At 40.9% G+C, this 25,474-nt stretch overlaps 1 protein-coding gene across 1 annotated transcript in view; it reads left to right on the top strand.

Moving 5' to 3' along the window:
* celf6 (CUGBP Elav-like family member 6) overlaps positions 1-9,484 on the top strand; it is a gene marked incomplete at its 5' end in the record, with an annotated part of 128,240 nt that extends 118,756 nt beyond the window's left edge. The window contains 2 exons of the mRNA XM_079293024.1: positions 2,520-2,669; positions 8,462-9,484. Of these exons, the coding sequence (XP_079149150.1) occupies positions 2,520-2,647 (128 nt within the window). The 3' untranslated portion in view covers positions 2,648-2,669; positions 8,462-9,484. The remainder of the gene's footprint in view (positions 1-2,519; positions 2,670-8,461) is intronic.
* Between the last annotated feature and the right edge of the window lie 15,990 nt (positions 9,485-25,474).

The following is a 25,474-nucleotide window of genomic DNA, read 5'->3' on the forward strand; positions in this document are numbered from 1 at the left end:
GCACAGGTGAACTACATTTTTGGGATGTTGAGAGGAGATAACCAGACATCGCTCTTTAAGACGGAGTGTTTACAGAGAAGCTTGGAAATTTGAATATGATGAAAAGGTCACTGGAGGAGCCTTAGAAGCATGTTATTATAAAAGAGGTATTTCTGGAGTATGCTCTTCAGGGATCCATCACTGTCAATTCAGACAGATGTCTGTTTAGTTTGGAATTGTTTTTTGCTTTGCGATAAAAATGGATATGAATATGTGACATGAAGTGATATTAAACACTTGTGCATGTGAAACGAAGAGACGACTTCAGGATTTATCATTTTGCTTTAAAACAATTACATAAAAAAAGGGTTGACAAGAAAGCGCCAGTGTATTGCGTATTAAAATACCCTGTGTTATTAGTTAGAGATGCTTTATTGAGAATGTTCAGAACATCCATTAAGGATAGTGTGCAGCCCATCAACACCTACTGTTGAGCTACATTGTGTTTAATCTAGCCGTAACCTGGGAATCTATGGATATAACATTAGCCTCTGTGTTTAGTTACGCAATACTGACTTTTAAAAGTGATCAAAGCTTACCTTGTTACGTGAAATTTGCTGGATTTACCTTAAAAAATGATTTCAAAAGGTTCTTCTGAGAATGGAAAGACACAAACACAACCTAGGAAGCCCGATTATTTTTAGACATGATAGAAAACAAACATGCAGCAGAGATGCTATTTACATAAAATGGTTTCCGAGAACATGATACACTTTGTTTCTTTCTTAGTTTTGCTTTTTTTTTTGGTTCTTTCCCACTTTAAGTCAGGGAAAGTTACCTGAGCATGTTCATTTCATCTGCACATTCATGTATTCACTGCGCACACACTTGCCATCCTTAGTTAATTTAACCCTTTTAAACTGTTTTTAACAGCCACCCTAAACAGCAAATCTCCAATTCATACTTGCTAATGTAAAATAATTGATCACCTGGAGGTTGACCAACTTGTTCCAAGTGGCAACGTAGTTGCAGCAGAGCAGGAGACAGCCTATGATGGAATTCGAACCAGGACTTCCAGACACCTCTAGACTACAGCTACATTAGAGCATAAAAGGGTTTTCATGGGACCAAACGGCATCAGTGCACAGCATAGTGAGCCCTTCTTTTAGGGAAATGTGAACATTGGTATGTTCCTGCTGCTCAACCTAGACTTTTTTCCCGGTTGTCAACCAATAATGTTTGCAACCTTGTATGTGTTTTGTTAAAGATGCATGGCATTACAAAGCATGCAGACATTCTGCTAGTGTGGATGGCTGCTGCGAGAGCCATACTTCAACCACTAGTACCGTTCGGGGTATTGAGTTGCGCAGCACCACGCGCTCAGTGCTGAATCAAAGATATGAAGCATCAGCCAGTTACTTTGTATCGAGAAAACAGCTAAAACTGGAAGCTAAAATATCTTGTTCTGATTATAGAATATTTAAATGTACATGGATATCAGAGCTTAACGTTTGCAGTGCAGTCTGTGTCCTCTCCTTCGGTACTTTGACCCCCAGCATCCTATCTCCTTTTTGGCATGTGGGTGTAAATGTGAGGTATGGAGATTCGTTAAAGCCAGGGATAGTGTGTGTGTGTGTGTGTTTGTGGGATTGGGAGGGGATCACTGCCAACTGACAGGCCCTTCCCTGCTCAGTTTGTTTAAAGGGTTTGTAAAAGCAGCAGCCTTATCTTACCCGCACTGACAAAAGCCTGCCCTCTCCCCCCAAATTAAATTGGACCCATAGCGGTGTGATCAAATCAGCTGGCAGGTGGAAAATTCGGGCCGTCAATCACAGAGGTGTCTGATAAGAGCAGGCAAGGAGTCCCGGTGTGGAAAGCTGTGGGCTCATTCCGCCTCGACACCCAGGTGATAACTCAGAGCAGCAGGCACCTCCGTCCTACACACCTTGTTCCTAGCATCTCGTCACGGCCCCCATGCCCTTTCCTCTTCACTCAGATACAGGCTCAGTCACACACGCGTACATGAAAAACACACACGTGTAGCCCCTGTCACTCTTACGCAGCTCAAACACGCAGGTAACATTCACAGACTTTGCTCTGAAAATCCACACACAACATGAGACTCCTTTTTTTCTCTCTAATCTTTGAACACCTTTTCATGTGTTTTTTTTTTGTTCTCTGTTCAAGTTAAACTCGCGGCTCCTAACAGCTCCTCTTCGTTTGGATTTGAATATCTGTGTAATTAGCCTTTGTGGTATTTCATGTAATCTTTTTAATTCAAAGATTTTCAATTAATCCCCGGAAAAGAGAAAACAAAGAGCTATTGTTGAGTCATTGTTGAGAGTTAAAAGGGTCTTCTTCTCCCCTCTTTCTTTCATCGCGTCTGTCTGTTCTCCCCGTCTCTTCCCCTCACCCTTTCTCTTCTCTGTTTCTCTCTCATCTCTCCCCCATTCTTCTCCCCTCATGTGTTGTTCCTTTTTTTCTTATTTTCCCATTTGTTCCTGGCCCCATCTCTCTCCCATTCTGTGTCCTTGTCTCAGGCTTTGTGAGTTTTGATAACCCGTCCAGTGCTCAAGCCGCAATCCAGGCCATGAACGGCTTTCAGATAGGCATGAAGAGGCTGAAGGTGCAGCTAAAGCGGCCAAAGGATGCCAACCGACCTTACTGACTCGTCTGCTGTCCATACCCAGGTATAATAACACCCGTGCCTTACTATGCCATGCCATGCCTGTCCTCAAACCAAACAACCTCACTTGGATAGTTTACATCTTGTTGCTGCAGTATATGTGAATGTCTGAGAGTGCATTGGCTCAAATCTCAGTTGAAATATGATGCAAAATAACAACAATTAACATAACATAAATGTTAAATATTATTTGTAGGATTTAACTTATTTTGACTTTTAAAGAGTTATATTCAACCATTACAAAGTGAGAGCTTAACAAAATAAAACACAATCTTCAGGCATGTAAATATTGTTTTGAATTGTTTATTAAGACTTTTGGTAACTTTTTGTGGGCAGTGGTAAAAGATGAAAATGAACGAAACCAACTCTCCAGTCTTCTCACCAGTACAAAATCCCATCACCCATCATTTGCATTAAAATATAGTCTCTGTTCAAATATATATGACGGACTAATAGAACTACAAAATGCAACAAACTACCTAGTTTAATATATGTGATCAGCTCGGGAATCAGGTACAATTCTAACTCTGCAATCATTATCAGACTTTGTCCCCATGAGCCCTGATGTGACATGACATTCGTTTTGTTATTTTTTGTCATTATTAGATTTATTAAATTAATTTTTTTCACACATAAGCTGTGAAAGCGTCAGGGCACTAGTTTCTAGATTGCACTTTTCACATAATCAGCCTGTTAAACGCCTGTTTCGACAGGTTGTCCCACAGAATTGTTTTTTCTTGGGATTGAATTTGTACATGCAATATGCTCCAGTGCAAATTCATGACATCATCAATACCCAGCTGTGCATAATTACCAGTCTACTGTATTGAGAATCGATACAAGTTGTTGCGCCACAAATTCATAAAACCAGATTTATAGTACAACAACCTTTTACAAGACCGATGAGCATGATAAGTAAACTAATGTTGTAAAGAACACGAAAACTTTGTGCTCACAGAAATAAATCAATAAAAAGATGCTTCATGGAAAAGCACTTACTCAGCCTAACTGCAGTGGCTTGTCTAATGGTGGCACCAGCACCAACCCCACTCAGCACCATTTGGTTAGGAAAAGTGATGCTTCACCAACCTCTTCCAAACAGTCATAGTCCATACTCATAATCTGTCATTTACTGTTTGCCAATTCCCACAAATAGCAAAAACATAGCATAGGAATATTGTGGTGATGTAATTTTAACTTGTCCTCGTAATTGTAATCACCTGTAACCTTGTAGCGAAGCAGAACTGAATGCTTTGATACAAATAAATATAAATATACACAGCAACAAATTATATTTTTTAACACCAAATATAATGCCAATTTAAATATCTGTGTTGGAAATGTGTTGTGTGGCACTGTGGAAAGTGTTGATAGTAAACTATGCCAGTGTTTACATATCGAGCAGAGCTAATTTAATACTGAACAATCTTTAGTTAAAACATACCCTGTTGAAATCACACTAATATCTGCTTTTTTAAACTTGTTTTAATGATGGCTGCTTTTTATGAACTTTGCACTCACAAAGTTGAGCGAGAAACCGTGCAAATGCATGGTTACCTATGTGTGCTTATTGTATATCCGGGGCCAGATATCTTCAATATCTAACAGTTCATTGTTTGGGCCCTTAAAAACTCAGAGCTTTCATACGAAATAATAAAAAGAAAGGTTTACTTAAAGTGGCACCATCCTTCAATAAAGACTAATTTCAGTGTCAGGCTTGATTCAAAGAATCATCACCCATCTGTTACAAAGTGCAGCTGCCAGTGAACAATAATATAGATGCATGCTCTCTTCGCACAATTGCCGAGACAACTTTTTATTAATATAGCATACGCCTGGATTATATTCCTCCATCAATAAAAGCATTGTAATACCATTTGTTTGTTTTAGATTTGACTCTTTAAAAGCCACACGATGGCGTTAATGGAAGGTGGTATGCAATACAAATGATAGATGCTCCATTTATCTCTTGCCTGACAGCATTTGAATAGGGCCGTGTCCTGCAAATTGAAGAGAGGCTTTCAAAGCAGACCCCCTCAAAAGAGGGGTGGGGGGGGGGGGGGGGGGGGGGTTTGGATTTTGATTTACTATAGCGCATCAGAAAAACAACACAGTGGCTTTAAAATAGACCCCCCCCCCCCTCTATCCCCCGTCTCCCAAGTAAACCGCTTCTTTCAAAACATCACAAGTATTTCATCCTATAACTTTGTCAGATAATAAATACTTTATAATAAATACTTTATTTACAAATGGAAAATATCCTGCAACGGCATTGAATGGCAGGGCAGTCATTGAGATGTACTCACAATGTCTCCAAGTACACATTTCCCGCAATAATATTCTGTCACTTTATCAGGAAGTGTGTGCGTGCGTGTGTGTGTGTGTGTGTGTGTGTGTGTGTGTGTGTGTGTGTGTGTGTGTGTTTCCATGTTCTCCGTTTCTGGTCTGGTTCAATCTATCTCTTTGTTTTTATTCTGTTACTACATCACTTCTGTTGTTGAGTTAAGGGAAACCAATAGACCAAAACCAAGTGCAATTTGATGAAAACATTACAGAAAAAACTACCACAGTGGGCTTCTGAGGCCAGCTCCTGGTTTATAGATTTACAAAAACCATATATTAAGATGTTGGATTTGAGATATTTGAGCAATCTACTTTAAATAACTTGTATAATTTATTTTATTATTTTTCATGTGTTGTGAAAGAGCACATTGAGTTATTGAACAAAAGACTGAAATAAGTCAAGTTCAACAGTTACTGTTACATTTTCTAAATCCAACCGCGTTACAACGATGAAAAACTTTGATGAAACTTGAATGATGAATTTATTTGTGTTGCTTCGGTAAAAAACTTCAAAAATGTAGATAACTCCAGAAGCCCCCTTTTTTTTCCTCTAATACTGACGATTTCGCTTTGAAGTTGAATTAAAAATGCGATCAGACAGCATTCTCTTCTGCTGGTCTCAGGAGCCCTGCTACTCTGAAATTGCGTTCTGTGTCTTAAAGATAAACTTAATGCAAAAAAGCCGAAGCACTCACTGTACGGCCACCCTCATAGCAAACAATGCAAGGCAAATCCAATTACTGTAGACAGGACAAGTTTCTGAAATATGCATTTTTGCCTTTAAGGGTTATCTTTGTGAATATAAATACATCAATTCAACCTTTTAACCTGCAAATGTTGTCAGCCTGAGAATATTTCACCGGCACAAGAAAAGGCTCCTTTTTGTGCTTTGTTGAGGATTATTTGTTCTCTTATTTCTGTTCTACTTGTCAACTTTTTTCTGTATTTTGTTTTTAAATGGTAATAACCATAATAACATCATTTGATTTGTTCGGCAGAATAAGTGAGAGTGCGGAATAAATATGGAAAGGGTGCTTTGAATTCTGACTGAAGGAAAAGAAAATCCCACTGTTTCTTTCCTTCTTTTGCACCCCCACCAACCTGGCAACCTGATATGAGCAATCACAGTGGGAGGTGGCCTTTCTCCGCTATAGCCACCCTCCCCACACCTGTCATGGGGCCAGGTTCCCACAGCTGTAAGTTGAACCCATGGTGTCATTTTCTTTTGGATGACGTCATGTGGTGGGACTGTGACTGCGTTGCATGACGTGGCGTTGATTGATATATCTCTTTATATTCTGCCCTACTTTATACTGTATATTGGCAATTTGTGGAGTGCAGTAAAACGATGCCTCTCTTGGCTGGTACCTGTTGTACATAACGTGATGATGTGCTGACTGGTTGGTTGATTATTACTGGAAGTGGCCTTTGACCCTTTGTGCTATTGTACCGTGTGCCCTTGTGATATTTGACTTTCTCTTGTGGGGTTCATGTGTATTGATGTACTGTATTTTCTGTCTCATTGATGTATTCATTGACATTCACATCAACAGCGTTTTTTTCCTGCAAACTACGATTCATTTTTTGATGAAAGTCTGAATCTTTGCCAAAAAAAATGGCCTTTTTCTCCCTCCGATCGACAGCGGTTTAGTTGAGAGATGGCCAAGATGACCCTATGTTTGTGTAGCCAATGAAATCTCCACCGATCACGCAGAGAGCACAGGCAAATGTTGACACTCCACTTCTCCGTGGATTCCATCTGCACAGGGAGTACTTCTGCAAGATTGTTTTGTTTGCCTAACATGAGAATCACTTCCCATTTATTTATTCATGAGGGTGCAAACCAATTACGCCGTGATAGCAGAGCTGCAAGCCCACATGGCTAAAATATGTCCACCATACAGCACACAGAGATGTATAGGCAGGGTGCCGAAATACAAATACAAATACCTGGGATAAGTATTTGCTGCTGCCTGTTGTTTTTTAGTAGGACAATGCCAGCAGATAAATTAGCTCTCTCTTGTTTTGTTGGCATGTATCGGAGATAATTATGACTCGCTCTGTAAGAAGAAAAGGCAGCGAACAGATTCACAGTGAAAGAGGTCCTTTCTTTGCAAGTGAGTTTGTTTCTATTCCTCCAGGCCAAACCCTGACAAGAGTTAGTCGTTTGCATCGAACTCGTACTACCCTATTCTCTCAGAAGCCCTGCAGGCAACTCTGCCTCCCGTAGTCTATCCAATGAACTCAAGGGGTTGTCTAGTCAGGAAAGACGGGAGGGATAAGGTCTCTCTGGCATCAACTATGCCTCATAACTGCCAGGTGTCTTTTATGAAACCATCTAAGTAGGTGGCAGTATGGTGGGAGGGCATAACACTGGGATACAAAGCTTGTGGAAAAAACGAAAATAAAGTATTTATTATCTGACAAAGTTATAGGATGAAATACTTGTGATGTTTTGAAAGAAGCGGTTTACTTGGGAGACGGGGGATAGGGGGGGGGGGGTCTATTTTAAAGCCACTGTGTTGTTTTTCTGCTCTGTGCTAGTATAGATATAACGCGAGTGGCTTAGAAAAGAGGACATCTGTAATCGGGACTGTTGGTGAGTGCTGTATGCTGCACGGCTGGGCTTGCAGATGTATTATGAAATGGTAACAAGCTCATTTACAGGAATGGAAAGGTAGAACAAAGAGTGTCTGGGCACGCGTGTTCCCGTCACAAAGTCAGTCCCTTTCATGTTCGCTCCCAGAGAGTGATTTGCTGTGATTCAGTAGCCTTTCTTCACCTACATCATAGCTCACAACATATTAGGGATGATAGGCTGTAAACTAGATCTTTTACATCCAAATCTCTGCTGCACAGACATATTTAGTGACAATGCAGCATTTCAAGTCAACACAACGGCTGGGGAGATTCTAGGTTGGCTTTTCATGGGATTCTAATTAGGCCATTTCTTCTTTTTTTTCATATTGGACAACCATCACTTTTTCTGTCACAATCATAACACTATTTCAACACTCACACTTCTCGTCTTGTTTTCTATGTTTCCTTCTTGTTCTTTTGGTAGTTTGTTTGTAATGAATTAACAGTAAGTCCAATGACAGCGACATCTCAGACAACATGCAGCTGTAATTCTTTTTATGAAGGGGCATGTCGTCCGTTTGAATTAGGCCTTTCTTGGATTAGTGCTGTCACAGTGTAGATGTTCCATATGGTTAAAACACAAATCTCCAACCCCACCTCCAGCCCACTTATTTCTGGTTTTGATTGACACACTCTTTTTTTTTTTGTTCTCCTCCCCGTCTGTTTCTCATGCTGTTGGCTGTGCCTGTCAGTCTGTGTGATAACCAGGAGCCAGCAACCCTGAGCATGTTTGCCACAGCCTCACTGAATCCACTCTCCTTATTCTCCCCCTCTCTTGCTCTCCCCTCCTCTCTCTCTCTCTCTCTGTCACAGGATGAAGGGCCACAACACCTTATTTCCACAAGTGCAGTACAAGTACAAAGACTTCTTGCTCTGCTACATATCATGAAGGAAGGGTGGCCCCTTGATCCAGCTGGAAACCCGTTGAAAGATTGGGTGACTGAGAGAGGGATCCCAGAGTTTTTTTTTTTCTTCTTTCTTCGCAAATGCCTTTTTTTTCCCTTTTTTGCTTCGGCGTCTGTGGAAGAAGATATTTTGCAGAGACCAACTTTTTGCTGCTGTTTTTTAGACATGATGGGGGAAAAAAAACCTTTATAGACTCATTATGCTCAAAGCATGCATACAGACACAAGATATAGATAAACACACATAAACACAGATAACAAAACAAAAACACACATTTAAAGATGCTACACTTAAAAACGAAAAATGAAAAAAAAAAGACTTTGTACATGTATAAATACGTGCAAATGCCAACTCAAGTACTGACCCAAACACATTCATGTGCGTACAAACACATACACATAAACACACACACACCAGCCTGCTGCCATTTTGGTTTTTGTGCCTACACAGGTGTTGTGCTCTGTGACAGGGCAAGCTCTGGATCAAAGAAGAAAACGAGAAACAGAAAAGAAGAGGAAGAGAAGAGAAGCGAAGAGAAGCGAAGAGGAGAATCCAGGATAATTTACATGCATCATTCCTTCGGAAATAGGGACCAAAGGACTAAACGCTTTTTAAAAGAATATAAATATATAAATATATAAATATATATTTAAAAAAACTCATACCTTGTAGCTGCAAGTATTACAATTTACTCGTAGTAAAAAAAAAATCATTAAATCAATATCCAGTGGCCTACTGTAATTATGAATAAAAGAAAATGGAAATAATGCATAAAAAAAGACATGGCATCGTAGTATAAGGGGTGATTTTTTGCTCTGGATGCTGATTTAGCACCCGGTTGTAGATTAGTAAAGTAGATTAGAAAAAAATGTAGATTTGCTAACTTTTGCTGTTGTTTAAAAAAAATAATACTTGAAGTCGTAATGAAAAGTGGGCAAAGGGGGTAAAGGGGGTAAAGGTTGAGGGTGAGGGTGAGGTGGTATTCATCTGCCCCTGTACGCAACGAGTCTCTTTTTCTTGGACATTAAGGTGCCACTGGATATCTCGCTCATCATGATGTATAAGTCACCGCACTCTCTGACAGCTATGAACAGACTGTTCTGGAAGAAAAAAAAAATGAAGAAAAGACAGAACTTGCTAATGTCTGTGCTGGACAGGGTGCAGACGTTTAAGGCTTCTCAGTAGCCTTTGTGTTCAAGTGACAATCCACTGTAAAGACCAAGCAAAATGGACATGGGGAGTCTTTTGGTTTTTTTTCTTGACCTTTTGTATTGCAACAAGGAGTGTGAATTATGAAGCCACAAATTGTTTGAAAGGGTGACGGTTCTACTAAGAGAGATGGACAAATGGATGGTCATGAGGGCAAAAGAAAGGGAGGAGGAGTATGGTGACAGCTACTGAAACTGCCAGCAGAATGAACTCAGCATATAAATAAAGTGGCCCTTATGGCGTTGGAATTCTGTCAAAAACAAAGTATTCACGTTGTAAACAACCAGGACTTATATAAGTGACATGCCAAGGATATGTGTGTCCACTGGAGCAGCTGCAAAACCCCAGATTGAGAAAAATTGCCTCTTGTCTCTTGGGTAGATACAAACAAACACTTCTTTGAAGACAAACTCGATTTACTGTATTGACAAAGGAGAGCTTATCCAGCTCTATCAAATATAATGTTAATTCCACTATTAACATGCCTGCTTTCTTCATATATTATACATAAAGCGTATGGAGTAAAAAATAAAAAAGGCTCTGTTTAAACAGACTATCTGAATTAGATCTAACAGTCACCCTTAACCATCATTCAGCATGCTTGTAGCCTCTCTGACACTGACGCCAGACAGGACAGAGTAAAGCACTCCAATACTGTCATGTCTTGATTTAGAGTCCTGTAGCCTTTATTTTGACTGTTTTAGAGCTCTGGATGCAGCCTCTTCTCCAAAAGCAGATCAATATATGTTTGGAATGAGCTTAGCGAGAGGAGCGATACTGTATCAGTCACTCGGAACACTTCCCAATTTTCTCTGTTGAACACCAGCTCACATCCGTACACCAGCTCTTTGAGCACTGGCAGCTGGCGGTAAGAGGCATGGCTTGGAAAGAAGGAGAGAGGGAGGCAAAGGGAGGAAGTCAACACCCAAACACGGCATTGAGATCCTTTAAATTGATGCTTCTACAGTAGGATGATGGCCAACGACTTAATCCAGAAAACTAGAAGCTGTCATCAAGCTCCTGGTCACAAACACTATGTATCTATGTGAGATGCTTTCACAAAACAGGATTAAAGGGTTAAAATATACTGGGGTCTGGTAATTTAGGCTCCGGTCGAACCAGTTCATGTTTACTGCTGTTCCCTCCCTCTTTCTCTGGCTTTCTTTAGAGACAAAAGCAGAGCAGACCTATATTTCAAATCACTGAAGGAGGGACTGATAAAATGTGCCGGCAGATTATTCACCGCACTGCAATTTATTTATAATTTAAATAAGCAGGTGGTCTGGATTTGATATCAAGAGTGCCGTGTATCCCCTCTCTCTCTCTCCCCTGTCCTAAGAGCAGCGATGCCTTTCCAAAACTCAGCCCAACTGTTCAGCAGCTCTCCCCCTTGGAACGGCATTTTCAAACCTGGCTAATGTCTGTACTCACCAGCCTTCAATTATCGCCTGCACCGTATTAGACATGCTATTTCACCTTTCCCTCTAATCGCACTGTAATCACCAGCCTCCATACATTAGCAGCAACCAAGTGAAAAATCACAGCGATAATCACTTGGCCCAAATGACGGAAGAGATGGTCCCTTGAACGCACATGGATGACAGAAGGAAGATTAGAGAGAATTATGTTTGTGCCTACTCCCTGGCAAGGCTGCTGACAGCTGACCTGGCACCAATAATACTGTCGAATTTACCCGAAGAGGCGATAGAGGATGTGGGATAAAACCTTCCATATACTACCGCGGTGTTAATATTACAAAGCAGATTGACATTCCCCAAAATTCAAAGAGAAAAAGGTTTGAAACAGTTTTTCCTTTCGCACAGTAGTTGCTTAAAGTTGGGTCCAAACCAACAATTGTGCTGGAAATCCTGAATTCCGTAGAAGCAGCTGCATTGAGGCCTGTGTTATTGTGCTTCTTCTTTCAGCATGTAATTGAGTCTCAATTACTTCTTGAGAAGCCACAATTTTTTTACAAAATAAAAGTACAATCCTTCCTTTCTCTTGCTTGTATCCCTGCTGGGACACCTGCCAAGCACAGTACCGTAGATGTACAATATTTGTGAGGCACGGTAGTTCTTCAGATTCAATTCAGATTGCAATGAAAAATGACAGATTCTTTTGTTTTTTTTAAATTGCCTTCAAATAAACGTAGCCCTGTCCTCCCTCAAAAACCCTTGATCAGATGTTAGTTACAAATGCAGAAAGCTACATGAATTGTTTTGCAGTGAAGCAGGTCAAAACAAAGCCATGTTCTGCAAACCGCTTATGCTCATTATTCACGTGAAGCTGAACTAATCGATGGGAAATCTAATGTTCCATGAGCAATGAAATTTCCTGTCCTTGTCTCTGCCATCTTTAGAATACCTTCTGCAAGTGAGGCTCTGTCAGGCTGAACATGAACCTTGTCTTATATCAGATGCTGTGCTAGTTCCCACTGCTAATGGCAGGTTGAGTCCCCAGTGAGCCAAAACCCAGCCTATAGCCTGGATATCCTGCTGTCTGCTTGGCTTACAGTGCAGTGTTCATGTAGCTTCTCTGCTATGTCAGGGCTAAATTGGGCAATGTGAAATCAGCACTTCAACACTTAACAAGGGTGCTGTTATTACTTTTACACCCCGGGGAGGTTGTTACTGAAGGGAAGTGCATTCAAAACAGAAATAGCTGTGAAACATGCTTCGGAGCTACCAAAACAAGAAAAGATGTTTTTTTTAGATCTTTCCATTCCCCCATTTATTGACACAAGTCTCTGCCTGCCCAGCTCGCAGCCTCGGTCTTGTCTGGTTATAGCCCAGGCCATGTTTCACCTCTAAGAGCCATGATAAATGTGTACCCAGCAGGCACTCGGCAAGCTGCTGCCAAAATGCTATTCGATTGGTGTCCTCTAATTTACGAATAGAAAATGTAACTTGACATTTTAGCCTAAAATAATTAGCATGAATCTAATTAATTGTGAGAGTATAGCATTTAGCACATCAGGCAAAACATACAAGGCAAAGTCAAACATGATGTCCAAATCCCCAGAGGCATATGGATTATCTTCTCTGTGGCTATACAACTGCCTTTATTTATCATCTCCCAATCAGTGGTTTAGTGCACAAGTATAACCAGTGAGTATGTAGACCACTTGCTTCTCTGCCACTGATGCATGTACTCACTCTGACCCTGCATCATTAAATGAGAATGGGCGGGGGGGGGGGGATATGCACATAGTATACATATATGTCCTCAGTTGCCACTACACGACTGCTCATGAGATTGGTCTCGAGGAGCATGTGTCCTTCGAGGGCCCCAGCCAATGGAGAGCAATGGAGAGCATATCTATGAGTCCCCGACCCCCTGGGTGCGTAACACTCACCCTAAAATAGCAGTAATTGTCAAGGAAAGGAAGTGAAATGTAATTGACTGAAAGTGGAGAGATAATTAAAGGAACCTGTTGGACAGGAGGGAAGAAATGAATGCCTCTCATTTAATAGCTGCTTTGGGAGGGAGCTTTTCCATCATCTCACTTTAGCATAGAGTGGGTTTTGCTGTGGAAATGGGATTCTGCATGGAAAAACGTGGAGGTGGAAATGGGCAATGGGTGGTGGGGGTGCTGTGTGCTTAACTGAAACTCCACAAAATCACTCCCAATACTCAGGGCATCAGGCGCTATGATGTCATGATTAGTGGAGAGGTTCAGAGCCTTGCCTTACCCCCTGATCCTGAGGGAGGTCGAGCAGAATCACTAATATGAGGTCAGTGCTGTAAGATCGGGTCCCATCGCGGGGGAGTGCCGAGCCAGCAGAAGGGCTGATGAACCACCTAAATAGTGCTTCGGATTTATGGTATCACCACCCAATTCCAACAAGTAACAAACAAACAAACAAACAATACAGCATCTTCCACCCAATGTCACACAGTGGATCTCTGGTGGTGTATGTTCAACAACATGGCTGACAGTGATGAAGACAAAGACTTTTTTATTCCTTCATGTAAATAGCCTATAAAATAAAAAAATAAAAAAACAGTGGAAGGCTGTATAGCAGCTTGTTTTGAGAAGCCCCAACTCTGTGGGACAATGATGTCACTATAAAATGTATCCACAGCAGTGCAGGGATCTAGGAGAGTTTTAGTTATTTTAAGCCCCTTAAGTTTGGGCTCTGAACATGCATCCTACAACCCTAAGCGTCGGACCAAGGCTTAGAGGATTTGACTTCGTGTCAAACTAGCCACAGCCCCGAAGTGATCCGTTAATTAAGATTCTATGTACACCGATTTGTCATGATTTTTCTGACAGAAGAAAGATCGCCTGTGCGGTAATTGGATTAGTCCAATTGGGGCTGATGAACAGATATGACAGTGACAGTAGAGTTCATCCATCTGCATGCTTACCGCTTGACAGTACAACACAAAAAAAAAAAAAAAGAAAAGCCACCACGACACTTTTTAAAAGTGTTTCAAAGTGAAAGTTTTGGCTTTTACGACATTTAAAGAAGTTAGTTTTGCAAAAATAATCTCCACGTTTGTTCAACATGTACATAAGTCATTTTGGAATCAAACATTTAATACACATGGCGGAACCCACATGTACGTGGTTAGGGTGAGATCGGGGGAAGGGGAGGAACAAGAGAGCAATTGTTGGAGAACCCAGCAGAACCCCCTGCCAGCTTGACCCAATCCGCCACAGCTCTCCTGACCACACAGCTGCGTTACTCCTGTACATACAATATAGCTTATTTTTCAATTATGTTGAACCTTCTTTATAGGCCGTACATTAGATCATGTTCAAACATTTAAAAAATGTAAAGAATTGTTAATATATTTCAGTGAAACTAAGAGAGGGAACCTATGAAATAATTTATCCAAAACAGAAGATGAAATGATGTTATTTCTTATTTAGTGAAGCACTGCTGTTCAAAATGGGATTTTATACTCATGTTGGTAAATGATTCTTTCTTATCTCTTTCCTTTTGGTATTCTCTGCTGAAGCTGGGATAGACCCATTGTCATGAGGTTTATTCAGATATACTTTGATCATTTTTTTGTTTCCTGAAAGTTCTTAAATCAACACAAAATTGATCAATTAAAAACTGCACCATAAAAGGATGATTGATGGTACCGGTCATGTGGATTCAGAAAAATAACTCTATTGCACAACTGAGTTAACATGAATTAGCATTGCATGTTCAAAACAAATCTCATTTGAGGCCTTTTGTTGTTTTAAGGGGGAAAAAAGCATACAAAAACAAAAAAAACATAAAACTTTGCAGTCGGATTGGTTTTGAGAACGATGCTGTCATATCTCATAGTTTTTAAGCCATGGATGGTTTCCTCTCATGTTTTTCTTCGTGTCTTTCTCTGTCACATTGTAACTGTGTTGTTTCTTTTTATTTATTTTTTAGAAGGGTTGGTGGTAATCATTGACACATCTCAGATTTTTATCTTCTCTGTTGTTACCTATGGGAAGCCTCCACAGTTCGTTATCTAATGTGACTCGATTCCACTGAAGACTGTGTACCAACAGTAGACAGTGCCACATTGCTTTACTCCGGTCAGGTTGATTTGTTAATGTGAGGAGGGAATTCTGCCTTAAACCCAGCCTGTTCTCTCTGACAGTACTACCTGTGAGCAGTGGTCACATACACTCTTTTCTGGGGATGCCAAATGTTCTATCTTCAAAAGGTAAACAAACAATCTGTTGTCAAGACAAACACTTTGCCAGAGTCAGTTTTGCCTCAAGCCCATTCTGACACAAATAAGGACGTGGTGATCCACCTCCATTTCCATTGGTTACAAGGACCAAAATGTAAACAAACTCAGATAACTGAGCAGTTTGCTCCAATCAAGCATTCAATGAGAGCCTTTAAAGAATCCACATTTAGTCATAGGTGATTTTGCACCATGTGTCTTTGTATCATGAATCATTACATTCCCAGCTTCACTATCTAATTTCATCCTGTTCATTTGTTCCCATGCAAAATGAATTAATCATGATATATTTGGGTATTTATATTCACAATGAATGGAATAATCATTTATTTTATTATTTGACTTGAACAAACTGTTTTCTTTTTTGTGTCGAACAGAGATGTAATTTGAAATAGTGTTGGCGCGGATCCGTTTCCCTGATTCGGGGTGATACCTTCCATAGTGCTCCTGAACTCTGTAGTTCTCTAGTTCATTATATTCTGCTTAGACTAAAATAAAGCACAGTCCTGTAGAAGATTCAGCCTGTTTTGTCCTTCCTTTTTATCTATTCACATTGCTTGATTAAATAATTCCTGAAGGTTTGGATCCATCATGGCGTGCGTGCATGCATCACCCCGTTGGCAAAGATGTGAAGTGTGCGGGGTGTCTTCTTGTCACTTGGATTGTGGAGAGAATGCATTTAGGACATGCCATTGTATTAATTGAGCTAACACCGCTAACCGTATCCGAATACCAAAATAGATGAGACGGTTAGTAGAAAATCGTTTAAAAAGGGCGAATAATGCATAATAAATGGAAGGGAGATTGGAAGAGGGAGCGAAATAAATTGTGAATTGATTAAAGGGAAATGGATATTCAGCCCTTGTCTCGTAGAGGTGTTACAGTGGAAACAAAATCAGGTGCAATGTGTGCTGCTGGTTATCGTCTGTGAATAAGAAACAGGAGGTCAATCGATTAATCAGGGGTTTTCCTCATGCTGCTTTTTATTGACAGAGACGTTACGATAAGAAGGGTCAGGTCACATTGAAGCCTATGGTCAGTGTCCTTTTTATGACCCAGAGTCGCCTCATCGCTCGTTAACCCTCCGAGTCAGTCAGCAGTCACCAGATGCCTCAAAACCAATTACAGGGGAATGAAAAGTCCTTACAATATTGTGTCTCACAACTAACCCAAACCCGCTGTGCACAGTGGGTGAAATAATTGAACTTGTTTCTTTGCAAATCAACATGGTTCAACAATTTCCAGCATTCGCAACTGTCCATCATAGCAGAGGGAAAACATCAAACTCCCTGACAGTAATTGTTCCCAGAGCAGAGTATGACACCCCAGGGAACATCGACGAACAAACCATCCCTAGACACCAAACATCATTTCTTGTTTATGGGCCTCTCTGGTGCGTCCGTGTAGTAGCATTGGTGTGGAAACAGATTTATGGTGGCTAAATTTGCTGGCGATAAAAAGGCAAAGAGTGGCCAGTTGGGGCCCTAACTCTTGGCTATTCATATGTTGACTCCCGTGCCGAGTCCCCGGGGACCCTTTCTCATTGTGCGGCAGACACTCCATGATTCCACATGACAAACTGGATTGTTCCTCGAGTGAGTCCTGCTGAATTATGTTGGTCCTTTCGATTGCATCTCCTACCCCTGAGACTTTCCCCTACTGTTGCCTTTGAGCCATAAGCCTCGACAGCCACCATTGTCGATACTCAATCTGTTCTGTAACCCCTAAAGCTAATGAAATGTGCTAACAGGGGTTTGTTTGTTTCTCTCCAGGAGGGGGGCCAAGGGAAAGAAAATGGAACAACAAGACTCTTTTGACAGTTCCATTTTTTCTAATGTTTTGGAGTGAGGGATAATCATGAAGTATGGATTGGATAGGGGAAAGTTATTACATTTTGTTGTCTTTATCCTTGTTTGAGTTGTAAAGAAAAGGCCAGATTGTTCCAAACATGATTCTTTGCAGTTCCCGGATTTATCCTCAATTCTGACTCCCCTGCTCAGTGTGGGGAAGGAAAAATCGTTTTTCTCAACCTTGTATCCCTGTAAATCTTTGGTGTAAATTTGACAAATACACAACCTCCTGTCTGGCTGGAGTGTTTCTTGTGTGTATTTACTTTATTGGTGATGGTGATTGGGAGGTCTTATGAAGCTCAAATACTCCAGCTGACAACACAGACACAGATGGTGTTTCAAAGATCTATCTCAGTCTTTGTAGTGTCCTCAAGTGTCAAATTGTTTAAGTCTGCTTTGCACAGGTAACCAAAAGTATTTTCCATCAGTGACAACGAAACTGCAAATATTACTGTTTATGTGTTACATCTTTTCGAACTGTACATTAATTGAATCTGGCAGCCTAAGATAAAAACATGATTGCTTTGAACATGCATCATTGTCATTAGATGACAATATTAACTCTATAAATTTGATGGATTTAAGATATTTTTTTATTTTATATAGATATACATATACATATATATATATATATATATATATATACATATATGTGTGTGTGTGTATGCACTCTAATCACTTCAATGCCCTTTTAAATTCATGCCATGTGCCTCATTATATCAAGGAATGGTGTGTTTGTAGGTAAATGTAAATAATGGCCTTTCAACTTCTTAACTATGTCCTACATAAATATTTACCATGTTGACTTATCACTTGTCACGTACTATGCGTTTAGCATTTGACTTTTATCGTCCATTAATCCATCAATGCATCCATTAGGGACACTCAAGCATTGGGGAGCCTCTGAACACTCCAATGGGCCTATTAGCATGTCCTCTGATGGGAAACATGTTGCAAACATGAAGCGTGAGCTACTGCACTCAGAAAACTGAATGTGCTGTCAACACTGTCTTTAAATTGCAGATTTGCATCGAAAAGTATTCATGCCTCCTCTATGACACTTCTTTTTTTCGAATTATCATTACAAAAAAAAAGGTCCCTGGAGGAGGCCGGCTATGACAAAGGGCGGCAAATTTCAATCCCATCCCTCTTAACATTCACATTCCGAAATAACAAAAGACAATAACTAGATGAAAGTGTGAAGACCTGGGTAAGCAAAGCGACACAATCCCTTTGATCCTATTATGTATTACAAAAGCATAATCAATATCTAATCAAGGGGAATACAGCATGCCATGTCTTACAGAGCTCTTTGCTGTCAGAGGTGAGGTTGCCATGGTGACTGGACAGGTGTGGAGAGCTCAGGCTGCAATGGTATTGATGGAAATTAAGAAGCATTGATGAGCGTTGAGGATGCTGGGATTGAAAAGGGAGATAATTAAAGAGAGGGATGCAGAGGGATGTGCGGGGGAGGGAGAGACAAAAGAGATTTAGAGGCTGGAGATACAGGAGGTGATGCAGACAGGTGTGATTCGGACGTGCCGCCCTCTCTTTGTTTTCCACAGGAAGTGCATTTGCTCAGACCAACAGAAGAAAACGATTAGAGAAGAAAATAAGACACATTTAAGCTGTGTGTGGAATTGAAGTTTCATACTTTTTCCAAGGGTTTGCAGACACAAGGATTTCTTTCATTAACAACTCAATTTATTTCTCAAAAAGCAACAGAAAACCACAAACCGTACCTGTAAAATACCTGTAAAACACATGTAAATGTATCAAATGCAAAACATAAACAAAGCTTTAAAAAAGCACGGCCATGTTTCTTTTTGATTCTGCTTTGAAATGCCTCTTAATTCAAACATCCTTTTAATTCTTGATGAAGCCAGTTTAGAGGAAAATATGAAATTGAAGATATGGTTGTTGACCACAATCACTCGTGTACAAGTAATCTCATTCCAAACTGCAATCAGAAAGTCAACTTAATGTAGTGGGCCCCTATTCCTTTTAAAACCACTGGCCTTTGCAATGAGTATATTCCACAAGGTTAATTTAAGTAACTACATTCCATAGATACTAAATGTAATGAGAACACATTGAGGGCATGCACAGGCCTCCATTTTTATATCTCAATTCCTTTCTGTCTCATTTCGAGGTAATTCACAGGGTGGTAAAACTGTAGCAAGGGAAGATAACGTGAGTGAGAATGAGCGTGTTAAAAAAACACCAAAACATCTGAGTCATAGACGACCCGGGCAAACTACAGATGATGTCACTGCGGTGCACAGACTGTGCTACAGAGGGGAAACTTGTCGAGCGGCGCAGCTGCGCGGTGCTGTTCAACCGCGTGACTCATCCGAGCGGCAGGACTCCGGCAAGTTCTGTCCTTTCTGGCCCTCAGCCCTGCCCAGTCCCACAGAGAGCTGTCTGCCGACACCTGATTAACACTTGAGATAATAGGTCATTAAAGTCCCACTCCAATCAATGAGTCCAATCGAGTAATCAAGGCAGAGATGGAATGAACCCAAACCAGCGTGGAGCCCGGTGGGAGCGGAGAGCCGTTAATCGGTACCGGGGAGAGTGTTGCTTTCATCTGTAGATGTACGCAGAATAACACTGTTGTGGTTGAAGCCACCAAACTCCAATTTGAGGGATTATTTTTCTTCACTAGTGTGGGTATTTAGGGTCGTATGACCCTTATGACATCAAAATCAAGTGCATCATTTTAATAAACCAAGAGAATCTCCATCCTTCATAAAACACTTGTTTTTCACCCATCAGAAGTTAGTACAGAAACCTAATCATCTCCTCGATTTGTATGACCTCCACACACAATACGCTGTCCAAAGCTCTGCGACACACCCCCCCCCCCCCCCCTTGTTTAGCTGATGTATTGGCTCTGGCCTTTGTTTAAATCTCTCTTGGTATTCGGTGGGTCAATGTTGTTTAACCTGCCACCTTTCAGCTGGGAAATTTCATCCATTCTCATATATCACACTGAAGGGTGATTACTTTCTGATTACTGTCTTAATCACACAAATACACAATTATTGCTGCTCATAAGCGTCCAAATTACCACACATGGATGGTTACTAATTTCTGAAATACGATACGCACGCATGTTTTATTGGATGATCATATCATATGTTCCGCCACAGTTTGTAATATTTACACAATCCTGCCACGTAGGACACTGTGCGAGTGTGCGTGAGCTCGCGCGTGTGCACAGGCACTTGAGTGAGGAGCCGAGCCGGCTGACAGCTGAGCTGAGCTGAAGTGAAAGCGTGAGGCCCAGTGACGGAGAGAACAGAGGGATCAAGCATTATCATCAAAAACGACTTCAGTGCTCCCTACTGCGGCCTCACAGCTTCCTCCAGTCAAGCTGTCCGTTTGTTTGTTCGTTTGTTGTGTCAGTGTGGATGGTCCGTCCTTTTTTGAATCAATGCACTTTGCAGCGTCTATTACTCCATGGGGGACGGAGACACGAGCAGAGGACAAAAAAAACAAAGTTGGGATAACAGCCGGAAGGTGAGGACGTCTACTTTTTTTAATCTTTTCAAATCCGTATTGAGATTGTCGATCCTGATACACATATATCTTAATGTAGGAGAAATCCATCGTACCAGAATCACATTAAGAAGTTCCACATCTAACTGCTGCTTTGCTGTTACGTTACGCTGCGAGGACTAGAAGCATCCAGACATGCGTTTCCAGTTTGCTCCTGTAGGAACTGGCACACATGATGCCAGCGTGGTTCATAAAAAAAAAAAAAGACATCGCACTGCAGGGGTGCGCCTCATTCTGCTCTGAGAGTGGCTCTCGTAAAGAGACATTGCGGCTAGCCTACTAATAGAGCTGTGAGGGGAGAATGATGCAACTTGGAGGCAATGCTTTAATTTGCCCTTGGTTTCGCACACGCATCTAGGAACAGTCACACTGTTCCAGATCTGATTGGCCCGTTTACCTTTAGACGCGAGCCAACCACTGGCCTCCAAGGTATGAGGTAGCTGGATTTAGAAAGTGTTCAATTTTGTTTTGTCTGTCTTCTTTTTTTTGGGGGGGGCCTGGCTAGGTCAAATGTGATAGACGCAATCTCTGCGGTTGTAGGTGTAATGCTGGAGTTTTCTCCTCTTTACATTCCTTCGAGCTCTTTGCCTTTCCACATTACTTTTGAATGTTTGAAGTTCATTCTTATCAAAAGATGTTTGCCGTTCAGTCCGCCGAGTCCACGATGCTATTTGTATCTTAGCAACCTGTGCAGCAACAGAGGAAGATCAGAGAAGCTACTTATTAACCTGTTGCTATGACTACGGCGGGAGGCAATAACTCAGAAGACGGTTTTAACTCTCTCTCTGAATTGCCAAGCCCGATCAACAGACAGACGGATAATGTTCAGAACATTTGGCGGAGGGAAGAATGAAAGCCTTCATAGTTCCTTTCTGCATCTATCTGATTTCATCTCTTTTTTTCTCCAACTGTAGTCAACCGTGTGTGTGTGTGTGGGTGGTACATCCCCAGCAGAATATGTTTGCTCTACAAACCAAATAAAGCCACAACCTGTGCACCATCTGACTGAAAACAGAAACAAAGAACAAAGACATGTCTCCTTTTGTTTCCCTTTTGCAAGTGTTGAGAATGCTTTATTGCACATGCATAGATGTAGCACATTTGATACAGAGTCTCGCACAAGCACAATCATTTCTGAGGTGCCCGCGTGACAGGGTGCAGATGTTTCAATTTTTTTTTCTGTGCATCTGCAAACGGGGACACTGAGCGGTGACAAATGCTTTCCGCGCGCAGGTTGGAGCACGAGTGTGAACTGATTTGAATTGATGTTATTCCAGCAGAAATCAATGCATTTTTTTTAACAGCTGCAATTACGCCCCTCACGTCAATTCATCAAGAGATTTGCATGAGGTAATTGTTGGCGCCACGTCTACTGATGCATTTTTATTACGTTTCAATTAGGGATTGAATCCAATTAGGGAAGTCATTCCAATCAACCAACAGGGGTCTCTCCTCAGAGTAAAGCCTACAGTATGAAGAGGCTGCTGAGCCGAAGGACAGGTACTGAGCCAGAGGTCCATCTTTAATCCAAAGCCATTTTCATTACCTCTCACTATGCCTCTTAACACAGGAATACATTTTAAAAAATAGGCAGTTTACCAAAAAGTAGCAAAGCATGCTCTAGTCACCCTTGCACTTTTACATTTGACAAACTAATAAGCACTTAATTAATGTAACCTTTTTTTCTATTTCTTCCATTTTGTTTGGGTACAATTAGATCATCAAAGTAATCGCACTGGGCAGCTAACAATTGAGATTACAAATTCATTACATTTCATGAATAATAACAAATTGTAGAACATTTTATGTGCTTCTCACAAGCCTCATGTTTCTAGAATGAGTGCAGAGAACAATTAAGTAAAACAGAGACTTGAGTTCGCAGAGAAGTTATTCAACCAACTTTGACAAAATGAGGTGTTTATGAACTGCAAATGTTATAGTGCATTTTTTTTATACTTCAACCGCTGTCAGTGAGTGACTGATGTCGGTGGTGTTTCACCTGAATGAAAAGAGTTGCTCAAGATCATCTACGAACCCTCTCAGTTGCATTCTCAAAGGAGATCAAAAGCCAAACCTCTAACTAACCCGGATATTTGCTCCCTCACCGGATGACACAATATCAGTGAAATACACTCACAATAACCCAACCTAAAAGGAAAATGCACAGGGGGAATACACACTGTTTATTTGCTTGTGAGAATTATCTTCCTCATAACATTGTCAGAAGCGATGGGCACGGCAGAGCTGCACCAAGCAAGCTCAGAGCTTTGCTTTTGAGGTCGACTTCTCATTCTATGACACCATGTTAATATACTTTATTTTTTTTTCTTCGATATAAAACTGCAGAAAACTTGTCGTACTGAGGTAGACAGACGGTGAGGGCGATGGTGGCTGTTTCAGCTTGCAGGAGCGCTGTGCCTTTGATCTCGGGGCAGAGTGGAGTGGTCGTGTGCACGGTGCTACTGCCCCCTGGAGGAGACGCAGAGGATAATCGGTGCTGGGAGCGGCAGATGGCTCCGGAGGCTTCAGCAGGAAAGAACACTCTTTCTATCTACCAACAAGAAAACTCGTGAGGAGTAAGCACTCCCATGGGTTTCTATCATCACCATACTAATCGGATCAGCCTTGGGAAAAAAAATGACTCAGGTGGTTATATGGCTATGAGCACTAATAAACAGAGAGCTGTTACCATCTCTGGGCGCAATATCTGTGTGAAAATTGCAAAAACGTCCAACAGGTCACACAAGTCATACACACATCAACAAACAGTTGTTGAAGAAGGCAGAAGGCATTATATCCGACAGTACCCACCCCTGCACTTGGAATTGAAGTCCCTGGCCTCTTGTTCGCGCCTCAGACAACCATTAGCCAGAACTAACCAGATTTCAATTTCCCTTCATATCCTCTGTTGTTTCACTGCGCAACTCCATAAAGTAAGGAACGAGTCATATCTCCAACAGCACATCTCTGTCTCCCTACTTTTCACTCACATTGTAACTTTTGTACGTCATGTGTTCACCTTGTACTCCTGTATTTGTATGTGTTTTTATTATGTGTCGTTATTTTATCATGTGTGTCTTGCCTTGTGTTGTTTTTATTGCTCCTGCAGCAAAACCAATTGCCTCTTGGGGGACAAATAACAGTCTTCAACTTGAACACATCCAAAAAGTACATACTTTTTAAGAGTCTCAGCGTTGTCATTACGGTTTCAAAACATCAAAACATGTTTAGAATTATTGTTATCCCGATAATAAAAGCAACATGGTGAAGATAATGCTCGTTTTGTTCTGATTTATGTCCAACAGAAGACACCTATAACTTGCTGCCATGCTGGCCATACTCAAAGTTACCTTCTTCTTATGTTTTTGGTTTACTTCCTCCCCCACTCCCCAGGAATAAAGCCAATACACAATAGATTCAGTGATTGAAGTCATCAGTGCACCTTTTTTTAATATAATAGGCTTTTCAAGGAGTCAAAGGAGATTCCCCATCTCCCTCTCTGTTCCACCGTCACTCTGTCTTTGCACAAATAAACGCACACAAACACACACCGAAACCCGAGACACTAAAATGTAGCTGTGGCAAATAGGGGTGTGCAGATTGCCCACTTAGACGGTTACATTATCCTTTCTGTGTTTACTTTGCATTCTCTGCTCTCCTTTTCAGCCCTTCGTCTGTGCAGTCTTCGTGCCTCTGCTCACACAGCCTCCGTCAGGTGTGTGTGTGTGCACGTCTATTTCCTATCCTCATTGTCCTGTCTGCTGTCATCCTTTCACCCGTCCCTCATCTCTCTGCCATCATCAAGGACCCGGTGGCCTCCTACGTAGCACCAGCAAAGGGTCTGTATCTCGGCAACGCACCTAGCAACCGCTCCTCGTAACTATGGATTATAACCTGTTGCCAAGGGAGACAGAGATGGAGGATTGATTTTTTTTTTTTTTTTTAGGGATGAAATACAAAGTGAATTAGATGCATGAATAAACAATGCATCACGACAGGACACACTAACAGTTATAAATGGTGACTTCATTCATTTACTCTTCTATCGGTGAGCTTCACACTCTGTTTTGTTGTAGATTGGCAAAGATTATCTGACAGATTAGCAAAAAACAGAAACCCGTTTCATGATTTAAAGCGTTCTATGGGATACTCTGAGGATAAACGGGTGTGGACTTCTACCTGTTAATATTATTAATTTGATATTTATCCTTTTTTGCAAAATAAATAGTCATCAAAAAGAGCTTTGCTGGGTATAAACTCATTCAATCATCAAATCATGACTAATTTGTTCGCTTTAACTTTAACAAACTAAGTACTAGATATGTTTAAAGGAAATGGATGCATGTCCTCTTAAAATAATGTGACTTGAATTCATAAATTAACATCATTCAGATATGTTCATAATGGACACACAAGTCCACTTCTTTGGATTTCGATTCATCTGTGAATTGAGTGCAACATTAGAGTAAAATATTGCATTACTTAGAAGAGCATCTATTATTTATATCTTTATTCATGTTCTTTGCTGTAAAATTAATAGATAATTTGGTTATCATCATCAAAAAAAAACAATAAAAACTGTAGCAGGATTTAAGGTTCAGATTTTATC

Source organism: Melanostigma gelatinosum (assembly GCF_949748355.1).
Source record: "Melanostigma gelatinosum genome assembly, chromosome: 2".
Classification (NCBI taxonomy): domain Eukaryota; kingdom Metazoa; phylum Chordata; class Actinopteri; order Perciformes; family Zoarcidae; genus Melanostigma; species Melanostigma gelatinosum.